Raw genomic sequence first — 15,309 nt, forward strand, 5'->3', positions numbered from 1 at the left:
TTTATGAAACACAAATAAAACGAAGGAGTGTGATTCTGAAGTCTGCTCTGTGGGTGAGCGCCGTCTTTGTCACCTGCTGTGCAACACCAAGGCTTTTAGCTGCAGCCAAGGTATGGTGAGTTAGCTATAACCACGCTGGGTAGCTTCGCACCAGTCCCGCGAAGCTGGGACCTTATGCTTCCCTCTGTCAGTTAATTTTAGAACTGTGTTTCAAATGATTTTAGTAATTCAGAAGTTACTCTGAACCAGTTGTTAAGTGGAACTGTCAATTCTGAATTTGGGTGAAGTATCAAAAATCAGGACTGAAACACATTTGCAGGTTTGGAAAAATCAGTTGTTAACGTTGGTGGAATGACAGCTGTGGATCAGGACATCATCTGAAGTTTAGTCTTCACAGCATTTCCATCTCTTAATTTTTATATTACTGTTTAAACCCCAAAACTTCAGAGGCAAATGTACTTTCCTTCTTTCTCTTAGTTGTAAAAACATTCCATTTCTCCTACCATTTAGATACAGATTCAGAATAAAAACCCAGACAGAAAAGCAAGTGGATTTTTTTCATCTTTCTTCTGATCTGTACTGAAACACTCAATTTCATTCTGTAAAATCCCTTTTTTCCCCTCCTGACTGTACATATTTGATTCATATTAAGTATATTGTACCTTGGTAGGGAAACTAGTATTCCAGGCTCTAAAGGCTGGAACATGCTGAGTGATTAATTAAAAACCTACATTTGCCTTGCTTGACAGATGTAATAAAAGCAAGAAAATGTATCAGCACATGCTGGATTGACCACAGTTTCTGCCAACAGTAAACTTATGTCATTTATTAATTGGTGACAACAAACAGTAAAAATACTTCTTTCACGGCTGCCTGAAGGGTCGGTGAGGTAGGTCCTGGGAAGAAGGGGGAGAGGTGGTGGTGCTATTTTCTTTCTCATCATTATTGCTAGCATTGGGGCAGATTTGGGTCATCCTTTTTCTTCCATCTAACATGAAGCTCTTGCAGGCACTCAGGGCAGTTGGTCTCTGTTGCGAAGTGATGATCGTACTGCTGTGTATTGGAGCTGAGAGGAGCTCTCTCCAGTTCATGATGGCGTTAGTAATGGCAGAATTTGCCTTTGACCTGATCTCTTAATAGTGGGGATTAGAGTCTGTGACTTTCTCTTAGCAGAGTGAAGCAACTTTACAAAAGTAAGGAAAACAGCAGTGTCCCAAAATTTCTCTTTTGCTTGGCTCTGCTGAAAATGTTTTTCTAAAAGCTTGCTTGTCCTGCTCTTCCCAAGTCTACTATCTTAAGTTTAGCAAAAAAGATAGAAGCAATATAGCACGCACGTGTGTGTGTTTGTCTCTACTTTAATGTCACAGTTTTGTTTCGAATTGTTGCCCATCAGCTTCACTCCTGCAAAGCACATGCTTTTCACTAGGAATTAACTGCTCCTGTTGGAACTGGAAGACTTCTTCAGTGTGGTCTAACAACAGAAACTTCCCTGTGAAGCATTCTTTGCCGATCAGCTATTGCTTGGCAGCCTAGCATTAAACAGACGGGGAAAAAAAAGGAAAGGATAAATATTTTGAATAGAAAGAGAGCTACAAATCTTCCTTAAGTGTTGGTAAGAGCTAGCATCTTTGCATTAGTGCAATTCACCTTTTCTGTCCTTTCTTGAGTAGCTCTTGTCAGTAACCAACTAATTTTGGTCTGAGCTGCTTTTATAGCACCACTTCATTAGAGCCTGAGTTCATGACTTTGCTTTTAGGCACTACGTTAGCCGAGCAGCTGCACATGTTTGCCCTACATGCTTTGCTGTGTGGACATAGATTTAAAAATAATGCTGAAATGCTCTGTTGAATTTCTGCTGAAGTTCAGCATGTCAGTGTGTAGCCATGTTTTGCCCCTTCTCCTTCCTTGAGATACAAGTACTAGCAATTTGTGGCTGCAGCACACTGCATCTTAATGATGTTTTAAGAACAGCAAATTTCTATCTCATGGCTTTTATCTCAGAGTTTTTAAAGCTGATGTGACACCAGGTTCCTGTGTGACAATAGTAGTCAAGCTGTTTGGTTACCTGCTTAAAAGGAGAGGTGGGGTGTAGATCGGGAGTGAAGCAAAGTGACCTTTGTTGGCAGTGCTAGTTGGTGTCTGCAGTATTGATCCAGCTGGGTTAGAAATATACCATGGTCACTTAAATTTGTGGACTAACTAAATCAAGCTATTTCTTATAACATGTGTTTTCCCTAAGGCAAATTTACTGATACAAAGAAGACATTTCCATCATGTGTTATTTAAACATGTTAAAATATTTACTAAATATTTGTTGCTAAAGAGGTACCTGATTGCATACATATATATGTAGAGATATATGCATTAATATGTTTGCAATGGCACTTGACATTTTATAGTCATAGTTTTATAGCATAGTCTAGAGTGCTGTGCAAACATTAATTACATGAATCCTATCAATAAATAAAATAACTAAACAAATGCTTACTAGACTGTGCCATTTTACATGTAAGGCAATTGAAACAAGAATATTACAGCTGTAATTGCCTGAGATTTTTGTAGTATTAGAAGGTGCTGGCATTACCAAGCATCTCTGAAGATGCTGAAACTTACATTTTGTGAGTTTTAGTCCTGGCTCTGTCTTAAAGCAACAGCGGAAAGGGGAAAAAGCAAATGAAACAGTCCTGGATAGAATGATCTTGGCAAGAAGGTTATTTGATGTGTGAAAACTTTCACAGAATATTATCACCTTGGGAGACACTTTGAAAACACAGAAGAGCCTTGAAAGAGTGGCAGGGTACCCGGAGGAGCCCCAGTGCTCCAAACAGGCACTTAAGAGCAGTTTTGTTTGCCTGTGGTAACAAACTGTAGAACTGGCAAAGCCACTTTTGCGGTACCATCCATTTTTTTCCCCCTGAATTCTTAAAGCATTGACTGTCACAGGTAAAATGAATGACAGTTAACTAACTGGGTCAAGTACTGACCGGCTTTCTGGCTGTAATGTCATTTACACTGCACAGTTGAGGAGCAATTCCTTGAAGTCACTACTAAAATGAGCAAGTTAAGAGAGTTAAGCCTAGGGGCAAGTGTTCCTAAAGAATGTCTGGGGTCTTTTTCTGGTTGGTTTTTTTGGTTGGTTTTTTTTTTTTTGGGGGGGGGGGGGCGGGGGGAAGTTGGTTTGTTTGGTGGTTTTGGTGTTTGTGTTTTTTTTCTTTTGACAGGATAAATAGAATTCTCCCAAATTGTGGAAGGTTTTCATTTTGTGCTACTGATATGTGTTTTAAGAAAATTTAATTGATTCAGCTTCTGATGGAATCATATTTACTTTATTTTTCCAAATGATGTGTATGTTTATCTGTTGTGTTTGTGGTTGTTACGGAGCTGTGTAGCTGAACGATTGGAAGGGGCTGTCTCATTTTGCCAGTGGCCATTTGTTGCTGCTAAAAATGACAACACAACTGTTAGATGCTCACAGTGACTTCAGGGTGCTGAGCTCCAGGATTCTTCCTGATGCCCAGGGCTTGCCTGAGGTGCTGCTCTTGCAGGATCCTCAACATCTATGTAAGAGGACATAATGGTTGCTAAGCCTTCACTTCAGGCTGTCAGCCAAACAGTAACAATCCCCTGCTCCAGGTAATGATGACCTGGATTAATCCAGACAGTCCAGTGCGAGTGCTAGTGTATAAGCAAGAACATTCTCCTCCAAATCTGAAAAGTAGATACAACAGTGCACGTGGCAGAATCAATAATGGGTTTTATGGTTACTGGGAAGTAACAGATAAAACTCTCTAAACTGCACGGATCCATTCACGTAAACTAGAATAACTCTTTTAAAAGCCTCAGATGGCTTCTCCAATTCACTGATAAAGCTATCAGCAAATCCACAGTCTTGGCACTGATGACTTATATGACTGTTACGTGCTTGCAGGATGAAGCTCTTCAGTGACAAACTTAACAGCGATATAAATACAGTAAAACGTTAAACGTGGATGATTCATCCAATTGCAAATCAAATTCCAAATATTGCAGACTTGAAACCAAACCAATGGAACAGTGTTTTGTAAGTGCTTGGAAGCACTGTGTTAGATAATGTAAGAACAAAACTGATGAGAAAATGAGAGCTAAATGTGTAACATCAGAATTGATCTACCTGAACATAGACAGCTGTGCTGCTCTTATAGTCCCTGGGCTGAAAGAGGTGCTCCTGGGGCTCAGCTCTACTCATTTTAAAATGGCCACCTGAAACAGGTCTGATGAATCATGGTCTGAAAGTGCCTTTTCTTTTTTTTTGCCATGAATTGTATGGGGAGCTCAGATGAATTCTACATGGATAGGCTGGACATGTAAGCATAAAGCAGTCAACGACTGGTTCCATTTCTTCCATTTGCTTCCCTGTATTTACTAAACTCCTCATGTCCAGCTGTTGGGAAGACTGTTCAGTCTCATGGTTGCTACATGCAAGAGGGACTAGATAAAAGGCTTTGTTTTATCCTTTAGGATAAAATAAAATCCAAAGGCTTATATTCTTCAAAGTCTTTGGATATCACATTTGACTTCACACTGTTTCTAGAGGAAAAGACATTACACTGTGGGGGTGAGGGAACCTTTCAGAAACCATTTGAAACTGCTTCTGCTGCCTTGAGAAAGACTTCATAGAACTTTTTAAGCAAGGTTGCCGTGTTCTTACAGGATAACCAATATCCTAAATAACAATAACAGGTAGCCCTGTTACCATGTGTATGGCAATATTTCCATTGACTTCTGGATCTCTCAACCAAGTAGTCACAATCCTTTCTTATTACGATCACCTGTTTCCGTTAGGAGGTGGTTGGATGTGTATATGAAACACAGCTGAAAACGTGTACTTGCGTAAGTGAGGCTTTTCTGAATTATTTTGTAGGAGAAACGTTGTACTGTGTGTTAATAAGTTAATTTCACAAGGATTGTCTTCTGATGATGTTTTAATATGAGATTTATATTTTGGGAGTGTTAAAGCTATGGCTCACAGACCCACCTGCCAGATTTGCCAAGACAAGCAGATTAGGCTTTAGTGGACGCAGCTGAATAAGACACAGGTGCAACGAGTAATGAGCTAGGAAGACTGTTATAACGCTCAGACCTGGACCTGGCTGTGTCAGTCTTTCAGGGTCGTTTGGAGCTTGTGCAGATCTCTAGCTTCACCTGAGATCCTTATGCTGAGCCTTCAGAGTAATTATAGCACACTAATGAAAGTGTGAAATCCTTGCCTGGGGCTGCGTGGACGTGGTGGACTGGATTTCAAGTTGGGTAAGCTCTGGCACAGCTTTACTCCTCTGTGCTATTTCACATTTCTCTGCTAATGTTTGACTTAATCCTTTCCTGTTCGTGCTTTGTTCTATGTTATTTTGATGCCGGGGGCTGCTTGTGTTTCTAGCTGGCTCTCCTCTTACATGGCTCTCTTTGCTATAGCGAGTGCATGCCTTTGACTTCAGACTTGGCTCCCATCTGTGTATTTAAAAGTAAAATGATTTCTAATGCTAATTGGGGTGAGGGAAAATGAGAGAAAGAGTTTAAAAATTCATATTGAATATTTATAAGCATCCTCGGTGCATTTGGTGAAACTGGGATGAAAAGGTTTCTAAAAGGTTTCTAATTTCTGCTGGGAGGCACTTTGTTGTGCTTCAGCAGTAATGGCAGCTGAAGGAGTGAGGCCTGTGGGGCCCGGGAAGGCTCCAAATACATTTACTTATCCCAGGTTTGGGTCATATTTTCCGTTGGTGTAATTACTGAGTGGTAATGGGATGAAAGAGCTCACCTGTGTAGATTTATGGCCCCTTTTAAAGGCAGGAGCTGTACTTGGGCTCAGTGGGGGAGAGATGCTTTTTGTTACACTTTGTAAAAAAAGTATCTTTTTATTTATTTTTTTTTTTCTTTTGGGGAATAGATATTGTTTTTTTTCCTCAGAGCAGACAAAGGGTTTCTTTAGCACCAGTGTTTGTTTGAACCCTTGCGTGCCTGGCCACATATTCATGCTAAGGCAGGCAAAGAGCCTTGAGGAGGGTCTTTGTCAGCCTGGCTGGATGAGAGCTTTCTGTGAACCTTGTTCACTGATGGATCTGTTTATGCTGATTTTGGTGATGATCAAAGGAGGCAACCCTGGGGTAACTTGTTATAAATCATCCTCTACTTGTATTTCTAAATTATTTTGCTCAAAAGAAAGTTGTTATGGACCATAGCCTCCATTGCCAGTTTTAGAACATTACAGTGTCAGGGAGAAGTCGTTGGAAATGATGCACAAAAGCTAGTGATGTACTGTAGGAATGCTGCATTATGTGATGTAGCATGAAAGACAGTGTGGCGAGACTGGGCATCAGTCCTGTTAAAATAGGAGGGGGCAATCCAATCTGTTCTTAAGCTTTTTGTGGGCGCCATAATTTGCTTGTTAGGGGTATGTAGAGAGAACCCTGAGGTGAGTCAGTAAAATCTAATGTTAAAGGTAAGCCTGGGAACCAAGATTCCTCTTTATTTTTGTGTTGCATTTGTCCGCTCTTAAAACTAGTTGACAGGCTGTGAATGCTGGACCTCTCACTGAGAGCCAGGTAAATACCTGATGCCACTGGCAGTTTTATTCAACTTTTTTTTTTTAACTGTGTTTTTTGTTTGGTTGGTTTTTGGTTTTTTTGTTAGCATTTATTGCTGCTTTGTGATAACTTTGCTATTGCTAGGTTCTTCTGGTCAGATGACACTGATGCTGTTCCAGTTGTTTTCAGCGTTACCTCTGCTCAAGGTGGCCCCAGTGTTGCTGTTTTAGAATGCAGAACAGCGTCTGCATTGAGTCTTTCTGTGGCTTCTTTTCTTTAAACCCCTGTACCATTTTGCAGCTGATACCGATGTTCTTTGCTTTATGACAGGCAAAACTACATCTACTGCCACCATGTGTATTGCCCAAGGCAAGACCACAAAGAAAGGCAGTTTGATTTTCTCTGTCAAGTAGGCAAAATGGAATGGGAGCCCTCAGCTCCAAGGGAGCTGTGTGTGCAGCCCCATCCTAGGTCAGGTGCTGGTGATGAACAGGCTACCTTACACCTGATTTTTCTTTCTTGGAGCAGATCAGTGGTTGGAGGCTGAGCAGTGGACTGTGTCTCTTTCCCCCCCCTCTCCCTTTCAGCACCAGGGAATGACTGCCCAGAAGCAATGCCTTGCAGGGGAGAATTGTAGCTGGTTATTTACAGCCATTCTTCCTGCGGAGTGGCATCAAGGACAGCACAGAGTAAACTTATTGCTCTCTATTCTTTTTTTTTGGTTTTTTTTTTTTTTTTTTCTGGGAAAAGATTGTCAGATGTAAGGAGGAGAGTGCAGAAAGGCTGGGAACCATGAATTTCACTTACTTATTTTTATTTCAATATTAATTACACTTGGACTTCTCTGGTGGAGCAGCAGTCTAAGAACAACCAAGATACTTCAGAGTCAGAGGTATCGGTGCTAAAACTGTGCATGATATGAAGCATTCCCTGCTTCCTTCTATACCAAACGGTACCTCCAAGCCATTTTGCGTTCTAGATAAAGCCTCTTTAAATGGAAGACGCTTCTTTCCTGCATTTAGTTGAACACTGAATTTTTAAAAGTTATTTTCTGGTCCATACCCTTTTCAGGAAGGAAGTTAAACTTAAGATTTTCATCTTTAGATAGTATTGTTAATAACCACAAGGAACCTGCAAATCTAAAGAAAAGGAGGAGACGGGTGGATGTATAAGATTTTGCTCTACTTGCTGTGGTGTTTGTGATTCTGATTTTGTGTGTATTTTTGACCAGTAATTTTATACAAATATTGCAAGTAACAAAGTGTCTGTAATTCCTGAGATTTTCAGTTGTACTTCATATTGGACCATATTTATGTATCAAGGCAGTAGTAGACCCTTTTCTAACCCTAAATAATCCTCACTTGAATATTCAGGTGCTTTCCAGTAATTAGTTATCGTACATAATTGCTAATTTTTCTCTGAGGGCAGGAAGCTTTCTTTCTGTCTTACAGAAAGAACCTGAGCCACCAGGCTGAGTGCATCACTTTTCCATGCTACATGCAGAGCCTGCTGCTGCTGAAACAGGAATTTCACTCAAGTACAGTGCCAGCTTTACAATGAGAATAATACCCAGTAGTTACCGCTGCTGACCCTTCGGAGTTTTGGGTTTTTTTATGTACAGCAGCCCTTCTGTTTTCGTCTCGCTTCATTACATGCACTGTTCATTTTGCTATTCGCTATTTTGCTTTAGCTCCCATCAGAGCAGGCCTCCTGGAGGAGCTAATTGCGGGACCGTAAACCCCGCTGGGAACTACCTGCGTCCTGCCGTTTGGTTGCCGCAGAGGAGTTACTGGCTCGGTAGCAGGGGCACTTCAGAGGTTGCTTGTCGTCAGATCTCAAGGCAAAATGCTCGTCAAAATGTGTGATGTTTTAGGCCTTTTGCTGGCATCTCACTTCTCCTGTGTGTACATTCATTAGTGTTAAGGATTTACTGTGGAATTTAGATTATTCCAGCAAATTGCTTGGTTTCTGCTATTAATTATTCACAATCCATGATGTTTGATCATTTAATATTTCACGTACTGCCTCACTTAGCTGCCTTCCTGTCTGTTGTCGTGTCCCCCCCCCCTCCCCCCCCCCCCCCAGTTTCATTAAGCAAGTGTGAAAACCATGTGAATTGTAAAATATCTGAGTTCCTGAAAGATTACTGGGATTATCTGTGGAAAGAGTGGAATAGTCTCAAATGTATTAATTTAGTCCATAAGTGTGATCACTGTTGTACTAACTGTAATTACTTTTGTTTATGGTCAGCCTTGAATACGCTGGCTTTAAACGTTTACTGTATCATATATTGCCTCATTCTAAGTGGCACTGGAAACTAACCCTGCACAGAAAATGAACCGTGAATACGAGCTGTATGTTGCCGATATCTTCAAAATTGCTGAGAATCTTCCTTAATGGAAGAACATCAAGATCAACGTTTGACCGGAATTGATTTGAATGGTTGATACTGAGATAGAAGGAAAATAGCCTGATTTCACTGAGGGAATTAGAGGGGTAATTGGACCACAGTTTGCGATGGATGGCAATGGTTAGTACAGTGAGTGGATTTCAGGCTGTAACTGATCTGGCTATTTGGGCTTTTTTCCCCTGCATATTTTTGAGGCATAGAGTAATGTATCTGACGTGGGGAAGGGCTTTTTCCTGGACAGTCAGACCTATTGCCAAACTCTCTGGATTATGGAAATAACGTGATTCCCAGTTGGTAAAGATGTCAGATACAGGCATTTTAAACATAAATTTCCTTTTAAAAAGTTATGTAAACCCAGACAGAATTTGAGCCTTAAGATCTGTGGCTCTGAGGGGTAGATAGGAAGTATAGGAGACTTCTGTGGCCACTGCCCTGAGCTTTCATAGCCTCATTTTTCCTTCTGCCTCAGTTGTTCTGTTCTTCACATGCATGTGGAGCTCATGCAAAAAAATCTGATTATTTGCCCAGAAGAGCTCTCCAGTCAGCCCTGCAAATCAGCTCCAAGGAACCATAATGATTTTGACAAAATCTCCTTAACCTTTTATATACACTTAAAAAGAGGTCTTTCTATCAGAACAGAATGCTTTGTGGTGGTTTTTTTTTTTTAAGTTACTTTGCATTTATATATTATGTGTCATACACGGTGCAATTTTAAAAGTGAAAACGAAATGCTTTTATTTCATTGGTATTAAATGTTTCAATTAACATAAAAAAAAGAATTTGTAGAAAAAGAAACCCACAAAACTCACATACTCATCTTTGGAAAGTTACCAGATTTTAAACTTCCAGAATTCACTGTGAAATTTCCATTCCTATACCGCTCCACATGTATGCTAAAACATGTTTGCAGAACCACACCAGATGTACTGATAGATTTAATGAAACAGAAGGTAATTTAATAGAATGAAAATTGTATTTGTGAACTATGCATACCTGTATACAGGCATGGAAACTGTTTTATGGCAGCGAGATCCTGCTACCCTTATCCAGCCCTGGTTTTCACAATGAGTAATCTAGATGTCAGTCACAGTTTTTCAGTAAAGAACTTTGAACTCCTGCTAAGAGGTTTATGTTATGAAGTATGGATAATAAAATAGAGAGGAACAGGGCTGTCATGGCTGTTCTGGAGTATCTCTTTTAAGTAGTTATTTTACATACAGGGTAGTCTAACCTTTGAAGTCAAAATGTTCACAGCATTAACATATGACTTCCCAACAAGAAATTTTTTTAACTTTTACAAAGACAAGCATAGCTTAAAAATAGACAGTTACTTGCTTAGATTTAAATGTTCAACTGGAATCTTCCTATTAATTGGAATGAGGAAAAAGCTGTACAATTTGAGCTGCAAATGGAGCTTTATAATTGACTGCTAGAAGTGAGATGCTATTCTCCTAATACCATGTCTTTTAGCCTTCCCAAAGCTAAATGTCTGCTAGCCTTCCAGTCACTCTCTGCCAGTCCTGTGGAGACAGGTGCATTTAATATCAGACATACATCTTCCTTCCCTGGCACCTGCCTCAGGTGGGGCTGGAAAGCCCTCAGGAGTTGTTTGCTTGCTGCCTGAATGTCTTGGACAGTAAAGTTATACAAGACTGTTCCCAGCTGGACACTGTGAGCTGTCTGTTTCCTTAAAGTTCTTTGTACGTTCTGTTTGCTGGTGTTCAGAAGAAATTCCATATATTATATTTTTCTGAGTGGAAGTCACTCTGCTTCTGCCTTACCACTTACAGCATCAGCTCGGGTGCATTGTAATGGCTCAGAAAAGCACTTGTGTAACGCCTTATGGCTGAAGGATGGTTTGTGGTAGTTTCAAATAATTTGTGGTTCATTCTGTTCTTTTATTGTAGATTTTTCAGGAAATAATCTTGATGTGATTTGTGAAGCCCTTCAGAAACTGGCACTGTTGACTTTAAACATCAGGTGGTAGTACGAAGTGTGTACAAGTGAAGTTACGCGTTGTAAACCTGTAGCAAATAACTTCAGTGTTGTGGGCACACTTTTCAAAAGTAACATAGAGTGACGTTCTCAAGAGTGATTTGGGTCCTCTGGTGTAACTCTTTGTAAGTCTTACTCTAGATTCCTGAGTCTCTTCACAGGTAAAAGTTTTCCATGTCATCCTTATTAGTAGCCAATAGCTTCATGATGTTTTTTTCTCTCTTCCTCAGCTCCCTTTTTTAGATACTGGATACTTCTTTTATCACAATGGCATTGCCAAGGCCAGGAGAAGACGCAGTCTTCAACACAAGCTTCACCTGGAAAAGGATTCCAGGGTAAGTGACTCATTACGTGCACCTGTCATGTCATCTTTGTGACACAGACTATTGTTCATGAGACCAGGTGATGATCAAATCTGTGGTTATGAGTATGCATTTTTCCCCATGCTTGTTCCAAGCTTTGTAACTGCTGTATGCGCACACCTCCCAGACGGCCCCAGCTTTTATCTTTATTTCACTACTACAAATACTTACATTCTCTGAGGTGTATGCTGTCTCCAGTAAGACTCAGTGATGCCACAGTCTCCAGGGCATCTTGGTGCACTCTGTGCTCTGGGGAGGGGTGATCTAGGGTATATCTTACAGTCACCCTGCCCCACCCCACACCATGCATCCTGCTAGTCTGTGGGTTATCCACCCCAGAATATCTTTTGGTGTGAACGATGACATTTTCTCTTCAGTCACACGGGGGACTTTTTCTTGGGGAGTAGCTTACACACCAGACGCTAAGAGAGTGTATGTTGTCAAACTTCAGTATTTCTTTCAGAGGCTTTTGCTTGCAACCTACAAATGGCATGCTCTATTTTCAGAAGCATAAACCCCTCAGATGAAAGGTTAAGGCCCCTTTTGCAGAAGGCTACAATCTGGCACTAGCACATTCTTTTTTCTGTTCTTCAGAGTTTTTACACCAGTGTAATACTGGGCTGGAATGGGGCCAGGTAGCACAAAAAATGTATTTACTGCCCAAAGAAAGTAGATAAGCCTGAGGAATGATATCATGACAGCAAATAGATTATTTTTTAATCCTTCAGTAGGATTTAAACTCTCTACACTGTGAGCAAAAAAGAGGGGGGAACAATTTTATTCCAGACAGAATTCTGTTGCCAGATATTATATGGTATTGGAACACCTATGAAAATGAAAAACTGAGTAGGAAGAAAAGAAAAATAGGTTAAATAAGATTGTCACTGTTGTTGTGACACCAGAGCAAGCAAGGTCTGATGAATTCCCAGCTTAATTTTCCTACAGAAAATTCAAGTGGTTCTGGTCAAACTGGGATCCACATGGCTGGGCACTCCTGCAGCTGGTAGCCATGTGAGTGAACTACACAGGTTCCAGGTGCTGCCTGCCCCATCACTTCATCTTGGGATGCTGAGTGCAAGCAGGTTCCTTGAGGCTGCTGCTGGTCTTCCAGTGCTCTGAGGTACCTCTTCCTGGCCCCCTTCTCTAAAGCTTCCACCAGATACAGGTGAGGGGCTATAAGGAAGAGACGCATTCAACCTGCCTTGCACAGAAATTCTCAGACTTCCCTTGTTTTCTTTACCGAGCAGGGATTGGAGACTAAACCATTGAGAAACCATCCACAATTAGCGGATGCTAAGGAAATGTCCTGAGAGGTGTCTTTCATTTCCCTGAACCACCTGCTGTTGTTAAAAGCCATTTCTGAAAAAGCATACAGCTAAGTATGTTGCAAACCAGTGACTGAGTACAGTCACTGTGCAGGTGACTATACTGGAAATAATCCTCTGACAATTTTACAAATATCTGTGATACTTGTAAGAATCCACCAATTCTCATTGCAGTCTCATATTGCATGGCTGAGCACTCCCGTATAATTCCAGACTGGCTTTTGCATTGACTACCTCTAAACCAAGTGTCTGCAGTGCTATTAAGAACAGCTTAAATGAATCTACCTTCTTGCTCAAAGACGCTCTGTTTCACAGTCATCTGATATTTGCGGTCTCTAAACTCTTAGTTGGCTTCTGTCACATGCAATGAAATCCCATTTTTGCTGTTAATCTCCACTTCTTCCTGGTGCTGCATACCAATAGCGCAGCTCTCCTCAGCTCCTTCCTTTGATCTGAGGGAATAAAGCCCCATGTTTAAATAACTAAGAGTATCACCCATGTGAGGAAAAGGATGATCCTGGTTGTATCCTGACCTAGTGGTTATGCTGGTGGCTGGAAGGGGGATGGAAGCAACATTTCATTTCCACATGTAACATGACATTTTTCTTGTCTAGCCCTCCTACTTACTCTGTCCTGTTGGATAGTCCTTGAGCTCTTATGATACCGTATAGGTCAGTTGCTTTTTGTAATACAGTTTTGTAATAATTAAAATAATTACTTTTATTTCCCTTCTTTGTTTTATATCTGGAGTTTGGAGAAGTCATTAAAATTCCTGTCATATTTGCAGATAAGTGGAAACATGAGTTGTGTTGACAGTACTTAATTTCAAACTCCAAAAATAATTTCTAAATTTAATGGCAACTTTCTAGACCATTTACATTCAATTTTACTTAGCAACAAATGTCAGCACTGTCATGGTTAATATGTTAATGCATGAAGCCAAGAATAAAATGTTCCTGTTGTCAGGCTAGCCAGGAAGCAAACTTCCACCGCAGGGCTGTACAGATCTCTTGGGAACCATTATGGTGACTGCTGTAGTTGCTTATCCCTACCCAAGTGTTGTGAGAAGGTGGGCTGCAGTTTTTCTGTATACTTTTCACTTTTAAGGAGATTACAATTCCTAGCTAATTTTAATTATTAGTTGCAAAACAGCACAGATGTTCACTCAATTAATTAATGTTCTTTAATCAAGTAAGTCCCATGAGGAACCATGTCAGTTTTTCAAGAGTCTGGGGAGATAGATGGCAGAGCAGTATGTGAACAGGTTACTGCATCATTTTCATGCTCTGCATGTCTTTTAAAATGCTTGAAAAAGCTTTGTTGTGTAAAATTTATTCTGTTTTTACCAAAATAATTTTGAGATATGCTAAACATACAGAGCAGTTGTGTGATAAACGTCATTGCTGTCAAAGGGGTGGGAATGGAGCGTTAAGGTGCCTTCCTAGAGAATCCAGTAAGAACTGAACCTGCGCTCTGGAGAGCAGCCTCAAATATGATCAATTTGGCATTAATACATCAGCGTTGCTGAAGCCTGAAGCAGCACTGGCAGCAGGTGAAGGCAGATGTAATAGTGGCAAATAGTGTGTCGTGCTATTGAACTGTTCAAGAAAAGTGCAGGCAGATGAAGCACCGTGGCTTTTGCAGTCTGTACTGACATCCTCTCAGGGATCCTTGCGTCAGAATGGCAGATGCCACAGTGAACTGCTTCAAATGGAGACTGTTTAGTTATTTAAATCAAATTCTCTGAGGTACAGAGAACCTTCCAGGAGAGGTTTGCTCAGAAACAACTGTTTTGCATCAGTTGCAACTTCCCATGATTTCCAGGTGTGCTTGTATATTGTTGTTTTACCATGTGTGCCTTTGGTGCCAAATAGATTTGGAGTGGGGGGCAGGATGAGAAGTCTCTAACATTTTTACATGTTAAAGCTGGAATTTTTAATGAGATAAGGCATAGCAGCTAGAAATCCAGCATTTGCCGTGCAAAATTGCATTTTTGTCTGCGTTTATCTGTTAATTGCTTCAGCTGAAATTTCTCAGACCGAAAGGTCAGCCATTAGGCTTGGTTTGCCTTGGGGAACTTGACTTAAGTAGCTGCTGTGCTTAGCCCTGGAGTTGCAGGCAGGGAGGCACTCCTTGCCATGGCCCCTGGGCACAGGCAGCTGGGAGGAGGAAGCAGCAGGGTGACAGCAAGGGGCAAGGGCCCCGAGTGACATAAAGCCAATGAGGGGCCAGTGTAGGATAGAACCAGACATCAGCGTGAAGGTGAAGAGAGAATAAGTGGGACAGGCTGGAACAAGAGCCCAGAGCTGGAAAAATAGTTGAGTGATTTGGGCACAGAGCCAGCCCGTGAGCTGAGGAGGACGTGGAGAAGCACAGGGGTAGATTGGTGAGACTAGAAGCAGAGCGTCCACATTGACATCAAAGCACTCTGCCTTCCCAGTGCAGGTCAGGATGCAACCTTGGAGCAAGGTGACCTTTTTCAAGGGAGACAGCTGTACGAGCCAGGGGAAATACAGCTTCTGTAAGAGCAAACTTTCATTATGAGAAACAGTGGTATGTTTCATCAGTGTGATTGCTCTGGAAGAGTAACTTAGAAATACAGCAATATTTCACACTGCCTTGTTTGTTAGGCTTCCTGTCTCAGAAAGTACGGTAGA

General features: G+C 41.0%; 1 protein-coding gene across 1 annotated transcript in view; it reads left to right on the forward strand.

Annotated features, from left to right (window-relative positions):
• Window positions 1-15,309, forward strand: part of PCSK2 (proprotein convertase subtilisin/kexin type 2) — a 109,093-nt gene that overhangs the window by 9,855 nt on the left and 83,929 nt on the right. The window contains exon 2 of the mRNA XM_055726006.1: window positions 11,196-11,300. Within this exon, the coding sequence (XP_055581981.1) occupies window positions 11,196-11,300 (105 nt within the window). The remainder of the gene's footprint in view (window positions 1-11,195; window positions 11,301-15,309) is intronic.

The sequence above is a fragment of the Falco cherrug genome, chromosome 13 (genome assembly GCF_023634085.1).
Source record: "Falco cherrug isolate bFalChe1 chromosome 13, bFalChe1.pri, whole genome shotgun sequence".
Lineage (NCBI taxonomy): Eukaryota > Metazoa > Chordata > Aves > Falconiformes > Falconidae > Falco > Falco cherrug.